Below are 14,399 nucleotides of genomic sequence, written 5' to 3' on the forward strand. Positions count from 1 at the left end.
ATAGGTTACATATCACTTTTTATATGCATTCAAATACCCCACATAATGTTATATTTTTATTTAAAAAAAAAAAAAAAAAAAAAAAAAAAAAAAAAAAAAACCTATACATGTTCAATGGTTTGGTACAGTAAACCGATAACAATAGGTTTTATAAATAATATCTTTTAACGTATTTTTTTTTCTTTAAATTTTTTTCCTTTAAATTTTTTTTCTTAAAATAGCTTTTTTTAAAAACTTGGAATATAACATAAAATTATATCATAATGAAAAGAGGGTATTTTTGCAATATCGTAAAATTACCCATGCATATATTATTTTATTTATATGCGCCTTTTTTATTATTTTAAAAAATTAACTACTAATATTTTTTCATTTATTAAGACAATTCAAATTGTTCAAAAAAAAAATTATTTACTAAAAAAATTATGTATGGTCATAAAAAAATAACATTGGTTATGTGAATAGCATAAATAGTATAAAAATGCGAATAGCGTAAATAGTATAAAAATATAAATAGCATAAATAATACACAAATATATGTATATACATCATTGAAAGCCTGTTATGTAATATTAATTTAAAGGGGGAAAATAAATGTATCAATAATAATCTGTTTTTACAACAAAAGTAATAAGACCATTACCCATCAAAATATATAAATGCCACATATATTTAGGGTCAATTCAAAGGTCATATATTTATATATCACATGTGTATAATTCTCTATATGTGTTACATTTATGTTCATAAGTAATAGCTATAATATTTTAATTATGTATTCCTATTTTTTTTTTTTTTTTTCACATATCAATTATACTATATAAGCAATATAGCTGTAATAACAAACGCTAGCTATTTTTTTTTTCCTGAATAGGACATGTTTTTTTATCTCGGAAATTTTTTTTATTTCACAATGTGTGCAAAATTCTCACATTTAGCTGTTTATATACTTAAGGTTTATATTGTCATAATTCTCAATCAAGAGAAACTTCATTACGAAATCATGGATGTACATACTACATTTTGGTTCATATCAAAAACACAAAAATTAGGTATTGACTCATGTTGTTTTGAAACAAACTTTCGAATTTCTTGGGATGTAACACCTCCCATAATTGAACAAGATGGAGAAAAGGAAACTTTGTACATTTTTGCAATTTCCGTTATCCAATCATTTTTAAGAAATGTGTATTTTCTACAAAAATTATGAAATTCTTCATGATCTATTTCTTTATCATTTTTTCCAAGTTTTTTGTATTTTTCAAATTGTATTAATGCAAAAATATGGAAAATTATTTTATTTGTTTTTTTATCAAAATTTTCAAAAGGTACATTAAAAAAATGGGATAATTTACAATATTCTATTTCAATACTTTCATTTTCCTTCTTTTTTTCCTCATTCTTCAAATTAATCTCGTTATTCTTTTCGTTATTCTTTTCGTTATTATTTTGATTTTTTTTTTTATAATATAATTCTTCAATAACATGCTTACCAAAATCGGAAAATAAAAAAGCAAATTTACCATTGCACATTGGGGAAAAAAAACCAATATTATTTTTATGGCACAATTCATTTATTTTAATTAATTCATATAATGGATAATCTTCGCATGAAATGCACACACATGTATAATTAGAAATGTACTCCTCTATACTAAAACTTTTTTCCTTTACTTCAATAGCTACTACCTCATCATCATTTTTTTCCTCACAATTTATTTCTTCATTTTTTTTATATATATATTCGTTATCAATAACTATACAGTCATTTGAAATATCTATACGTCCAATATATCCTTTAATATTTATTAATTGATTTATACTTTTTAGTTCTCTAAAAATTGGTAAACATAAATGCTTATTTATATCTTCTTCACTCAAAAAAAAAATGCTTTCTATCATTTCATCATTTATAACATTATCATCAATAATCGTTATATTAATTCCGCTTAAAATTAAATTTTTACATATCTCAATATTTATACCACTTAACCCAACAATCAAAACATTTGATTTTAGCATTCGATTTTGAGCTTTAACTCCCCACAATCTCAACTGACGATCATAAATCTTTTCCTTTTCATACTCTCCCGAATTTTCCATTATATTACATAACTTTGTTAAGAAATATATGCTTATATTGCATGTACAGGTCAGGTAAATACATATATATACAAAAAGTTATGTGACAATTATTGTGAAGATAAACAATATAAACACTTTTAATAATATTCTCTATATATTCATACATTCAAATAAGCAAATTATTTCCCACAAAATTTTATAATATAAATGTGGTAATTCCTCGACCTCAAATTTCACAATATTATAAACAAGGAAAACTAGCTTGAAAAAAAATATATTGGCTAGTTATATTAACAAGCGAAAAATGTTATAGCTATTTTAAATCATATAATAATTGTACGGCAATAAAAAATTATATATTATTACCTATGCATATATATTTGCACACATATTTAAGCTGCGCATAAGTTAGGTATCAAAGAGAAAAAAATATTTTTTTATATTTTCATACTTATATTTACCTTATATATGTATACATATATATTTTCATACTTATTTTTTTATTTTATTTTTTTTTTATTTTATTTTTTTATTATTTTATTTTTTTTGCTTCCTTTTCACATATTTAATATTGTTCGATATACTTTCTACATAACTATCCCCATATAATACCACTACTACTAACTCATTTTAATTATAAAAATGTAAGCCCTTTATGTGTCAATTTTTGAATAAAAAAATATGCTATGTTGTGAGCCTCATTGTAATAGCAAAAAATTAAAAATAATATTTTACAAAAATCATAATAAGCGTTTAAAACAAAATAAAGGAGTATATATAGCATCATAGCGTAAGGTCAAAAATATATGATATACCTAGTACATATAGAAATTATTTTTAATTCGTTAATTTTTTAATTTGTTAATTTTTTACTTAATAAAAATACGCTTCAATGCGAAGGGGACACTTAATAAGATCATATAATAGCAATATAATTAGCGAATAAAAATAGAGAAAAACGAATAACCGACATGGATATAGATGCATGTGTCTACTCTGAAATATACACATTTTTAAGATTATTACTAATTTTGTTTAAAAACAGACAAAGTTGCACTACAATTGATAAATTTGAAATGAAAAACAACGAAAAAAACAAAATTATACTAATCATTGAGAGATGCTTTGCTTAATTCATCAAGTATATACTCATATAACACTTTTTTATCCTCATCTTTTATTGCATGAACTTTACAAAAAATGTCAACAATATATAGAGGATCTTCATCTTCACAGATAGATAACGATGCAATTTTATTTTCAGATATTTTTATTTGGGTTTTAAAATAAATAGGTTTTATCTTAACTTTATAAAACCCTTGATCAAAACTAAATGGTGAAATACGAGTTGTTTTTTTTCCCATTGTAGATTTTTTTTCATCATTTTCTTTTATTGAATTATAAGGGTTTCTATAATTTAAAAAATCACGTACTCTTTTTTGATCTTCAACCCCTTTTTTTATTCTATTCACAGTTTTATTATATCCTCGTGGATGTTCAGATAAAAATAATTTAACATTTTCATTTATAATTGGATGAAAATTATGTTCTTTTTTAAATGCTTCTTCTTTTTCCTTTTCAAATTCTATTTTTCTTTTTTCGAATTTTTCTTTTCCTTTCATAGCTTTCAAATATAATAATTCATTTCGGTTAATCGCATGTTTGTTTATTTTGTTATTATAATTTTCTGAACGTTTATTATTATTTTTTATGTCTATTTTTTTTTTTTGTTCTTGCACACATTTATCAATGTTATACCTATTTTGTTTTGACTTATGATTTACAAAATTCATATATTTTTCATCTTGGTAAATTATATTATCTGTATTTATGGATATATTTTTATTTTTCTCTATACTATTTAATTGTTTTAAATTATAAAATCGAGAACTTTTATTTATACCATTATTACAATGTTGTATATTGTCTTTATGTTCTATATCCGAAATACCTGGATCATATATATTAATTTTATTTTTTATTTTTATTTTTGTTTTTTTTATTGAATTTTGATTTAGAATTGGATGAAATGTACAATTTACTAATTCTTTTTTATTTGATTGTTTTTGTTTTTCTTCAACTCTTTTCTTTCTTTCATTTTCTCTGGAATTTATTTTATTTAGCCATTTTTCCAATCTTGTATCTTTTTCCTTTTTGTTTTTTAACAAAATAAAACTCGTTTTATTAAAAGCGGTTTCATTTTTCCTTTTAAATATATCATCGTTATTTTCACTATCCATTTTATTCATAATATTTTTATAATAATCAATATTATCATCAAATTTGTATATATTTTGGTTTTGCCCTATATCATCTTTCATTTCTTGTTTATCATCTTTATCAAAAAAAATAGTGTTTATCTCCTCTTTATTATCAAAGTAATTATTTAACATTTCGTTCTCCGTTGTATAATATGTTTCACTCTCTCTTTTGTACTCCTTAGTTACAGTATTTTCATATTCTGATTCATCATTTTTTTTAATATATGAATTATTATTATCACATTCTTCATATGTCATATTTTTATTAACATGGTCATAAAAATGTTCATAAAAACTATTTTCTGTAAATTTATCATATGAACAAGTCATATTTTTATCCTCATTTCTTTCAATATCTTCCCTTTCTTCTTTTTTTTTGTTTCTCATATTTTTTACATTGAAAAATTTATTATAACTATTTTTTATTACCTCTAAAACGTTATGATCATCTTCTGTCGAAAATTGATTCTCTACATTAGTATTATAATTTGAAATTTTGAAATGTTTTTTTTCATTTTGACCAATATTACCTGACTTGTTCATAATTCTTCTATCTCCATTAAAATTATTACTTATTTCAAATTGGTTATAATTAACAGAATTATTCCTTTCACTTTTACTATTTTTCAGTATAGACAGATCATTTTGTATTTCATAATTTTTTTCAAATGTTTCTTTATACTCATTATTATGATTAAATTTATTTTTTATTTTATAAAAGTCAATAATATTATCAGGTGCATTAAAAATGTCACCGGAATGTCCCAAAAAGACATCAGTCGGTACTTTTATTCTCTTTTCTTCACTATCTTCATTTATCCAACTTTTTCCATTTTTATGAACAAATTTTAAATTATTTCTTGTAGAAGGTATATTTAAAGTTAAGGTATATGTTTTATTATTTAACCTTTTTTTTAATATATTTTTATTTTTTTTTAATATATTGTTATTTTTTTTTAATATATTGTTATTTTTTTTTCCTTTGGAAAATGTAAAAAAAGAATCAGATAATGAGATCATAGTATTATCATAATAATTAAATTCATTTTCTGAATCTTCAATATTTAATTTTTCACATTTTGTATATTTTTCCCCTATATTTTTTTTAATACATTTTATTTCCCTATTTGGCATACTAATACTTCGTTTTATATCTCTCATATTTATTGTCTTATTAATCTGTTCATTTTGTCTTTTTTCCTCCTTCCCAATAGTTTTACCATATCTTTTCACAGAATAATGTGTATTTTCACTATCTATTTCATTATCATCATATTCGATATGCTCGTTCGTAAATTTGTGAATGGCAATATTTTTGTCGCTTTTATTTGGAATCCCTTTTTCTACTGTTTCGTCATAATATTCATTAGGTGTATCATCAAAATTTATAGTAGTAGAATAATAATTTTTATTTTTCTCATATATATTTGATGTGTTCAAATATGTATTATTATATAAATCATTTTTTTCGACTGATTTATAATTTTTTATGTATCTATCCATTTCAAAATTGTTTTCATTACTTAATATATTATCATTTTGGAATATTTTTTTTTTTTTTTTTTTTTCTTGATTTTTTTTAGAGTTATTAAATATGTCTTTAACATTATTTTTATAATTTTTATTCTCATCATTTGAAAAAGTCCATTCATCACTATCTTCACTCAAATTGTTACTAAATCTTTCTGATATGTTCAAGCCATATTTTTCATCCATATTTTCATCTACATTTTCATCCATATTTTCATCTACACTTTCATCTATATTATATAATTCCCCCCTTAAATCGCCATCAAAATAGTTGTTATCATTTTTTTTGCCTATCTCTTCATTCGATTTTTTAAATATAAATTTATCCTTAAAAATAAATTCCTTAAAATAAAAATAAAATTTATTAATTTTTTTAATAAGTTGTTCTATTTCATTTTTTATAGGATATTCATCATCAATATCTTTGAAATTTTTCCAGTCTTCTATATTTTTTTCAAAATTTATTTCATTTTTTTGACTATCTCTTTCATTTATTATTAAAAAAATAAAATTTATTAATTCATCTTCGGGAATTATATTTCGTTTTTTATTCACCAACAAATTGCATATTCTTTCAACAAATTTATTATTTACATTATTTATAAGATTCAAATCAAAATCTTCATTTTTGTATAAAACTATTTTTGATATATCTATCAAAACATCTAAATCGATGAGCATATTTTTTATTTTATTCATTTGGTTATCCTCGATTTCCCCCCTTGTTTCTTTTCTGTCTTCTTTCAATTCATTCATGTTTATTATATACTCACGAATTTCTTTATATTTCAGTTTATGTTTCACCTTTTATTTGTGTATTTTTATTTATTCTCAATACAATATGTATATTACCCCGATACTAAAAAAAAAACCTTGTCTAAATAGCGAAAACAGAATATATGTATCCATAAAAAGGTGTAATTATAAATCGCTAACCACACTATCTCAATAAATTTTGAATTAATTTCTGGAGCAATACCATTACTATACAAAAATAATAGTCTTTTATAAATTAAACAAAATTTATTTTATATTCATATTTTACATGACCATGCAGGTATTTTTATTTTTCTCCTCATAATACGGTATTTAGTGCAAAACACCGGAAATTAAAAAAAGACGAAGAAAAAAAAACAAAATAGCGAATAACTAAAAATACAAAAAAAAATTCATATAATATTCTATCTTTTACATTTATAATAAAAAATTAAACGAAATTCAAAAAATTCTGAAAATTATGAAAATTATGAAAATTATGAAAAATCTTTAAATCGTATTATTTATTTACAGAAGACAAAGCTGTATTGTATGTAATACCACAATTCGCGTGATATGTACATATTTTTTTTTTTTTTTTTTATTTCAAATTAGATTATATTATGAACTGTTAATATATTTATGCCTATATGATGTGAAGAAAATATACACATTTTTATTTTAACCTTAACCGTACATGTTTTTACTAGCTATAATAAGATATATTACCATTCAATGGCTAGTATAAATATGATTAAAAAAAAATAATTTTTTAAAAATAAAAATGTTGTGTAATCCATTATAAAAACATAATAATAAAACCAAAACCTTTAAGAGACCTTAATCGGTTGTACAATATAAATTCAATTTCCTATATACATGTGTATTTCCTATTATTTAAATAAAAAATGTTTAACCCCTTCTTTTTAAGTTCAATAATTAGTTATTTCAAATTTAAAATTGCACACTCTTATATCGAACATATGCATATTCACATATTTAATTGTTATACTATTTTCATATTTTGTTATTCAAAATATATTTCATGCTTATATAAATAACCAAATATTTTTTTTAGATAGAATAAATCATATTTTAAATAAATGAAATAAATGGAATAAATTAAAACAACAAAAAGGTCAATTCTATATGTTAATTTATGAAGATATTATAATTTCGTTAAATATGTTTTAATTTCGCTAAATAAGTTTTAATTTCGCTAAATAAGTTTTAATTTCGTTAAATAAGTTTTAAATTCTTTAAATTATATTTTTTTAAAAATCTTTACTTTTTTCACTACATAATATTAAAAAAAAAATAATATTTCTGTTATGTTATTTTTGCTATTATTTTTGCTATTATTTTTGCTATGCTACTTTTTTGTGATCTACAAATTTTATAAATTCCCCTTAATCACTTTAAAAAGTTGTGCCGACTTTTTTTTATTATTTTTTTTTTCTTCTCAAATTCACTCTATATACATATTGCCAAAATAACCAATAACAAATCTGCTTTTTTAAACGGAATATATATATACCCACTATAATAGCTATATTTGGGAAACTTTAAATAAATAAATAAATATATATATATATATTATAAATATATGTAGTATAAATATATGTATATATATGTATGTATATATATGCACTCAGGGAATGTATAATAAAATAAAATGAATACACCACATTTAAATTTATAATTAATACATTAAATAATTAAAAATAAAAAATAATTATATATTATTTTTTTTTCATGAATTCCACAGAATTAAAAAATATATAATTTAAAAAATTTACAGAATTCATTTTCATTGTTTTTAAATATATAATATACATTTTAAAAGAACAAATATTGTAATTAAACAAATTAACATATAAAAAAAGGGTTTATTATAAAATGGCACATGGCGCAAGCAGATATAAGAAATCTAGGGCTAAAATGCGATGGAAGGTAAATAAATAAAATTAAAATATATACTTATATGTATCTCTAATTTCTTTATTATATTTAACTATATTTTTTTCAAAACATTCTTATTATATCTTCAATATTTTACTCACAATTTATTTACCATTTCCTATCCCCCAGTTTTTTTTGTGTTCATACCTTTTTTATTTATTTTTTTATTTATTTTTTTTTTTGTTACCAAATATATATGACTAACAGTTTGGCTAGTTCTATAGCTACACAGCTGTTAAGCTTTTCCACATTTTTTTAAAATATTGTGCATATACATACATGCATACGTATATGCATATATACATATATACATACATGCATACATTTCTAACTTATTCTATTTAACCCCCTTTTAGTGGAAAAAAAAGAGAACCCGACGTTTACAAAAAAAGAGAAGAAAAATGAGACAAAGATCAAGATAAGTTAAATTGAAGTTTAGGATTATTTCTAATTTTGCTGTTGATGAATTCAAAGGAAAATGTCATACTGACATGCCCTAAATAAATATGTACATGTTTAATATTATATGTGTGAAAAAAAATGCAAAATTAAAAAAAAAAAAAAAAAAAAAAAATGCATTATATTTTACTAAATGTTATATATAAGTTTTTTTTTTTTTTTTTTTATATATTACTTTTGTAATATTTTTACATTTTGAACACATGGAATACTAATATAATACATACTGCATATATTTACTATATCTTATCTTTGTTTGCATTTTGAAATAAACATTAAGAAATAGTGAGTAATAAAAATAAGTATTAATGGGAAAAAAAAATATAGACAAACTTTAAGTAATAAATATCGCAAATAATTAACGTATAAACGTTTTTCATACTTATTATACCACATTCATTTTGTATGTCTCATATGTGTATATATATATATATATATAATATATATATATATTTTTTATTTTTTATTTTTATGTATTATAATAAGAGGTACTAAGCTGGTTAATAAATAAATTATTTGAATCTATTGGCAAAATTATATGCACACATATATTATAAATCTCAAACATTTTTAATTATAAAAATAAGTTGTATTTGAAATTTCAATTCTGGTATATTTGTGAATAGAATGTAAAATAATTTCGCACTCTTTTTATTTTAAACAGTTTTTTGTGTGTTTCCTTTTGTGTGTTTCCTAATTTTTGCCATTTCTCTTTTTTACACACAAAATGAAAAACAACGAATTTGAAAATATTGATAACGAAATAAAAGTAAAGGAAAATTTATCTGACGAATCAAGTGATACAATCTATAAAAATCGATTTCGTTTTAAAAAAAATTCGATTCAAATAAAAAAAAATAGTTTATTAAAAACTAAAATTAAAAATACTAACTTAGAAGGAACCATAATAAATGATTCAAAATTAAATAACATTGTCCAATTTAATAATAAGGATGAAAATATTTCATGTATCGAAAATGGTGTAATAACAAAAGATATGCAAAATGAAGAATTAAAAAAATTTTCTATGAAAAATAAAGAAAATACAAAGAATAAGGAAAATGCAGAAAATACTGTAGTATTTACCAAACTAACATCCATGCAAAAAAAAAAAAGTATAAATGATAGCGATCAAAATATTACAAATGAAATAAAGAATAACAAAAAAAAAGAAAAAAATGTGTTAATAAAAAATAAACATTCTGATGAATTAAATACATCATTAAATGACAAGAGTAGTAATAATAATACAAACACTAAAAGTTCTCTTGAAAATATTTCCAATCTTAACAAATCAAAAACTAATAAAAAAAATGAAATTCATAAAAATTTTATTAAAAATAAACATAATATAGTAAATAATAATATACATCAGATTGATAGTCAAAATAATTCAATTGAAACAATAAATTATAATACAACAACGGACAAAACTGATGAGTCCCCTTTAAGCCTCCTTAAGAAACATGGGAAATTGGTAATTTTTCAAAAAAAAAAAAAAAAAAAAAAAAAAAAATTTTATTATATAGAATATATAATGAGTTTTACTCTTTTTTTATAACCTTATTTGTTTAGATAAAATATATTAATGAAATACACATGAACAATTCAGAAGAAATCATAAATCTTCGAAACGACTTTTCAACTATAAAAAGCGATCTTAATAAAATAATGAACATAATAAGTATTAGCCAAAAGGCTGTTTCATCTTTAAAATGAAAAAAATTAATGTGCACATAAAGACTCTCTATCTTTATACATAACTAATGGACATACTCTATTTTTATATCTCTACATATAAAACATCGAATTTAGATAATTATTTTAAATTATTGTTAATGTGTTCATTATTTTTTTCTATAAAAAAATTTGTATTAGTGTAATTATTATATTTCTATTATTTTTTTATTTTCATCTTTTTCAATGATAATGAATATTCCTAGATTAATAATCATATATGAAGAGTACATGCTCACTGAAAATTTTTTTTTTTTTTTTAATTTTTAAATTAAATATGAATTAAAAGTATAAAAATATATTATATGTTTCCGTATATTTCTACTTATATATATTTACATATGTGCTCTATTTGTTAATTTGCTTTATTCCACTTTTTATTTTTTCCTTTTTATTTTTTCCTTTTTTTTTCTTTCCAATTTTCCCTTCCTTTTTGTTTGCCAAATTCATGCACATACAAGTATAATGAGTGGGAATATATTTTACAAATACTTTGATATTTCAAAAAGCCTAAACTTTAAAAGTTTTTTTTTCGTAAATAAAAGAGGTGTTCTTCAATCAAAATTTCAAAAAAAAAATGAAACGTCTTATAATTTTCCATTCAAGGTAAGTCATTTTATTTATGACCAAGTCAGATCATTTATGCCTCAATACTAGATTTTTAGCTAGTTTACATTGCATGTACAGAAAAAAATCAATTTCCCCCATTTTTCCCCCATTTTTCCCCCATTTATTTGAATTCTCAAAACACTGTATTAGGTGAGTAGAACTACCTCTGGAAACTTGCCAGTGTATACTAAGATAAGAAGGCATGGCACAATAGTAACGACTGTTGTTCGCCACATTTACGGAGATATAAAGGTAGCTTAACTATACTATGTAAATTATACACACACATTCGATCATATGTATTTACCACATTCATGTTTAGCTAGCTGTTGTACGCCAATATTATATACATATATATATTATTTATTATAAGGTATTTAAAGACCATTTAAGGAATATATGTGAAGCACCAGTTAGAGAGCACATAGGATATATAGAAGTCAAAGGATTACATACTATTAAAATAAAACAGTGGTTACAACATATAGGCTTTTGAAACGAACATATTAAGCAAATATAAAAATATTTTTTTTAATTTTCATTTTACATTCTATATTATACTTTGACAATTTAATATTTTTTTTTAAATATAAACTTTTTTTTTGTTACATATTAACTTATTTAATAAGCTTACTTTTATACCATTTATTTGAAAAAGAAAGAAATATGACCAATTCTAAGATATGGAAATTAATAATTTCTCACTTTTTATTATTTATATCAAATCACCTGACTGGTCATAATTTTTGGAAAATTTATTATTTTTGTAATTTTTAATAAATTTAATCGCAAAATTTGGAGAGCAAGTTTTACCGATGAAAATACATTACGTAATAAAATGAGAAATAGTGTCGTTAAAAAAAAAATAATAAATTTAAAAAAGTATAAATAACAACAATGTTATTAACATGTAATAATAGTATAGTTGCATATATAAATCATAATGTGTGAAAACAATAATCTCCAAAAGGTCTTGTTTAAAAATATTCCATTTATTATTTCTTTTTTTTTTTATGCTTATTTCGTTAACTTTTTTTTTTTCATTTAATTTGAAAAGGATAACATTTTTTTCTCATGTAATAATCTGTTTAAACATGCATCAGATTCTCCTCTTTGTCTTACATAACCAGAAATTGCAAATGTTTCATTTTCTCCAGTATATACTCCGTTTTTATCAACCTGAACAAGCAAGGAAAATAAGTTCATCCATATATAAATATGTAATTAACTTTAAATATATGTACATGTATATTTATTTCTATTTTTAGAGACTATAAATGAAATTCTACTAAAACATCATATCATATTTGCACATCATTCAATTTGTGATACATAAAAACTAACATGTATTATCATTATATATGTTTATAAAACTCACAAACAATTTTTTTTTTTTATTCATATATATTTTTATGTATTTCTTACCATTCCAACATTTATTTGAACTGCTCCATGTTCTTTTGCTGGGATTAATCGAGAAGTGGCTGAGCACTTTCTTGGAATATAAATATCTACTAATACTTTTTGATCGTTAAACATTTTGTTAAGTTTTATATTTGTATAATGAAAAATGGAAAAATAATGCTAATCAAAATTATAAGAAATAGTAGAAAATATGTTTTTTTTTTTTTTTTTTTTTATAAAAAAGCTAAAAAAAATTATTTTGTTAATTTTAAGAGTTTTTGTAAATAAAAAACTTTTTATTCAATATTTAAATTTTTAATTATTGCTATTTTTTTTTTTACTTAATATATTGAAAATAAAATTTTCTATATTTTTTTTTATGAAATATATCCTCGTATTTTTTTTATTATTATTGGTTAATAATTTTAAAATCCTATATATGCATTTTATTATTATTATTTCCTCTTTTTGCAAGTTTTGAATAAAAATACAATTCCCGTTGTGTATATGAAAAAAATAGTATATATATATATATATGTATTAATTTGGCAAAAAAAAACCTGGAATAATTTTAAGAAATATATATGATGCAGCATATAGAGAATTAAGTATATACTTAGCACAATAAAATGGTAACTTGGTAAAATATTCACGCCAAATAAAACCTGCTATGCTTCCTGATATGCTTCCTCTATGCATTTAGTACATATATATTATGTACCGTACATATTATATAATACATATTATGTACCGTACATATTATATAATACATATTATGTACCGTACATATTTATAATACATATTATTAATACATATTATGTACCGTACATATTTATAATACATATTATTAATACAAATTATGTACCGTACATATTATATAAACATGGCTATGTCAAATTACTATATAACATGGTAATATTAAAAAGCGACTGGAAAAATATAAAAAAATATTTTGCCTTTATTCCCCTTTCCCCTTTTCCCTAAAATTGGCTATGACTTATTAATGCACGGCTTGCTTGGATATAATTTTTGATAGTTTTTTTTTACAGACAAAAATAAAGTAAAAAATATTTTTTATATAATAAAATTAAAAAAATATTATATTTCCTTTTATTAAAAAATGTCAAAATTAAATTTGACAAATTGCTAAATAATAATTTTTTGTATAAATTAAAAAAAATATTGTACGGAATATTACTTTCCTCTTTCACAATTACAACATTTTTTTTATTCATGTTAATTCAAAGGGAAATATAGGAAAAGCAGGGGACCAATCATGTTGCATACATATACATACATACATACATATAATATACATATAATATACATATTAAGTATGCATGTATTAATATGCAGTGCTAGGTATGATGATGTTATAATTTTGAAAGCATAGGTACCATATTCTTTACATAGAATTATCCATTTAAGTTTAAATTTTATATATATGAAAAAAAAAAAAATATATTTTAGCAAACAAACAAGTTAAGCAGTTTTAACTAGTACACAAAAAGTTCAAATAATAATTCGAATAAATTTTCAAAAGGTGTATATCATATTGTTTAGTATTTTTTATTTTTTCTCAATAGTGTTAAAAAA

The 14,399-nt window shown here is 21.1% G+C and overlaps 6 protein-coding genes across 6 annotated transcripts; 3 read left to right on the top strand and 3 right to left on the bottom strand.

Annotated features, from left to right (window-relative positions):
• Nucleotides 1–993: 993 nt before the first annotated feature.
• Nucleotides 994–2,103, bottom strand: PY17X_0905900 (SUMO-activating enzyme subunit 1, putative; the record flags this gene model as incomplete). The annotated part of the gene is made up of 1 exon (XM_725793.2): nucleotides 994–2,103. The coding sequence occupies one exon, from the start codon at nucleotides 2,101–2,103 to the stop codon at nucleotides 994–996; it is 1,110 nt and encodes a 369-aa protein (XP_730886.2).
• A 1,088-nt stretch (nucleotides 2,104–3,191) lies between these two features.
• Nucleotides 3,192–6,632, bottom strand: PY17X_0906000 (uncharacterized protein; the record flags this gene model as incomplete). The annotated part of the gene is made up of 1 exon (XM_725794.2): nucleotides 3,192–6,632. One exon carries the CDS (start codon nucleotides 6,630–6,632, stop codon nucleotides 3,192–3,194), a length of 3,441 nt encoding a protein of 1,146 aa, XP_730887.2.
• Nucleotides 6,633–8,531: 1,899 nt separating this feature from the next.
• On the top strand, nucleotides 8,532–9,016 carry PY17X_0906100 (60S ribosomal protein L41, putative; the record flags this gene model as incomplete). Its single annotated transcript, XM_022955905.1, has 2 exons — nucleotides 8,532–8,585; nucleotides 8,951–9,016. 2 exons carry the CDS (start codon nucleotides 8,532–8,534, stop codon nucleotides 9,014–9,016), a joined length of 120 nt encoding a protein of 39 aa, XP_022812121.1.
• Nucleotides 9,017–9,780: 764 nt separating this feature from the next.
• On the top strand, nucleotides 9,781–10,772 carry PY17X_0906200 (conserved Plasmodium protein, unknown function; the record flags this gene model as incomplete). Its single annotated transcript, XM_022955906.1, has 2 exons — nucleotides 9,781–10,530; nucleotides 10,629–10,772. The coding sequence occupies 2 exons, from the start codon at nucleotides 9,781–9,783 to the stop codon at nucleotides 10,770–10,772; spliced, it is 894 nt and encodes a 297-aa protein (XP_022812122.1).
• Nucleotides 10,773–11,255: 483 nt separating this feature from the next.
• Nucleotides 11,256–11,895, top strand: PY17X_0906300 (mitochondrial large subunit ribosomal protein, putative; the record flags this gene model as incomplete). The annotated part of the gene is made up of 3 exons (XM_022955907.1): nucleotides 11,256–11,396; nucleotides 11,550–11,651; nucleotides 11,773–11,895. The coding sequence occupies 3 exons, from the start codon at nucleotides 11,256–11,258 to the stop codon at nucleotides 11,893–11,895; spliced, it is 366 nt and encodes a 121-aa protein (XP_022812123.1).
• A 548-nt stretch (nucleotides 11,896–12,443) lies between these two features.
• Nucleotides 12,444–12,938, bottom strand: PY17X_0906400 (40S ribosomal protein S21, putative; the record flags this gene model as incomplete). Its single annotated transcript, XM_022955908.1, has 2 exons — nucleotides 12,444–12,578; nucleotides 12,825–12,938. 2 exons carry the CDS (start codon nucleotides 12,936–12,938, stop codon nucleotides 12,444–12,446), a joined length of 249 nt encoding a protein of 82 aa, XP_022812124.1.
• Between the last annotated feature and the right edge of the window lie 1,461 nt (nucleotides 12,939–14,399).

The sequence above is a fragment of the Plasmodium yoelii genome, assembly GCF_900002385.2.
Source record: "Plasmodium yoelii strain 17X genome assembly, chromosome: 9".
Taxonomy (NCBI): domain Eukaryota; phylum Apicomplexa; class Aconoidasida; order Haemosporida; family Plasmodiidae; genus Plasmodium; species Plasmodium yoelii.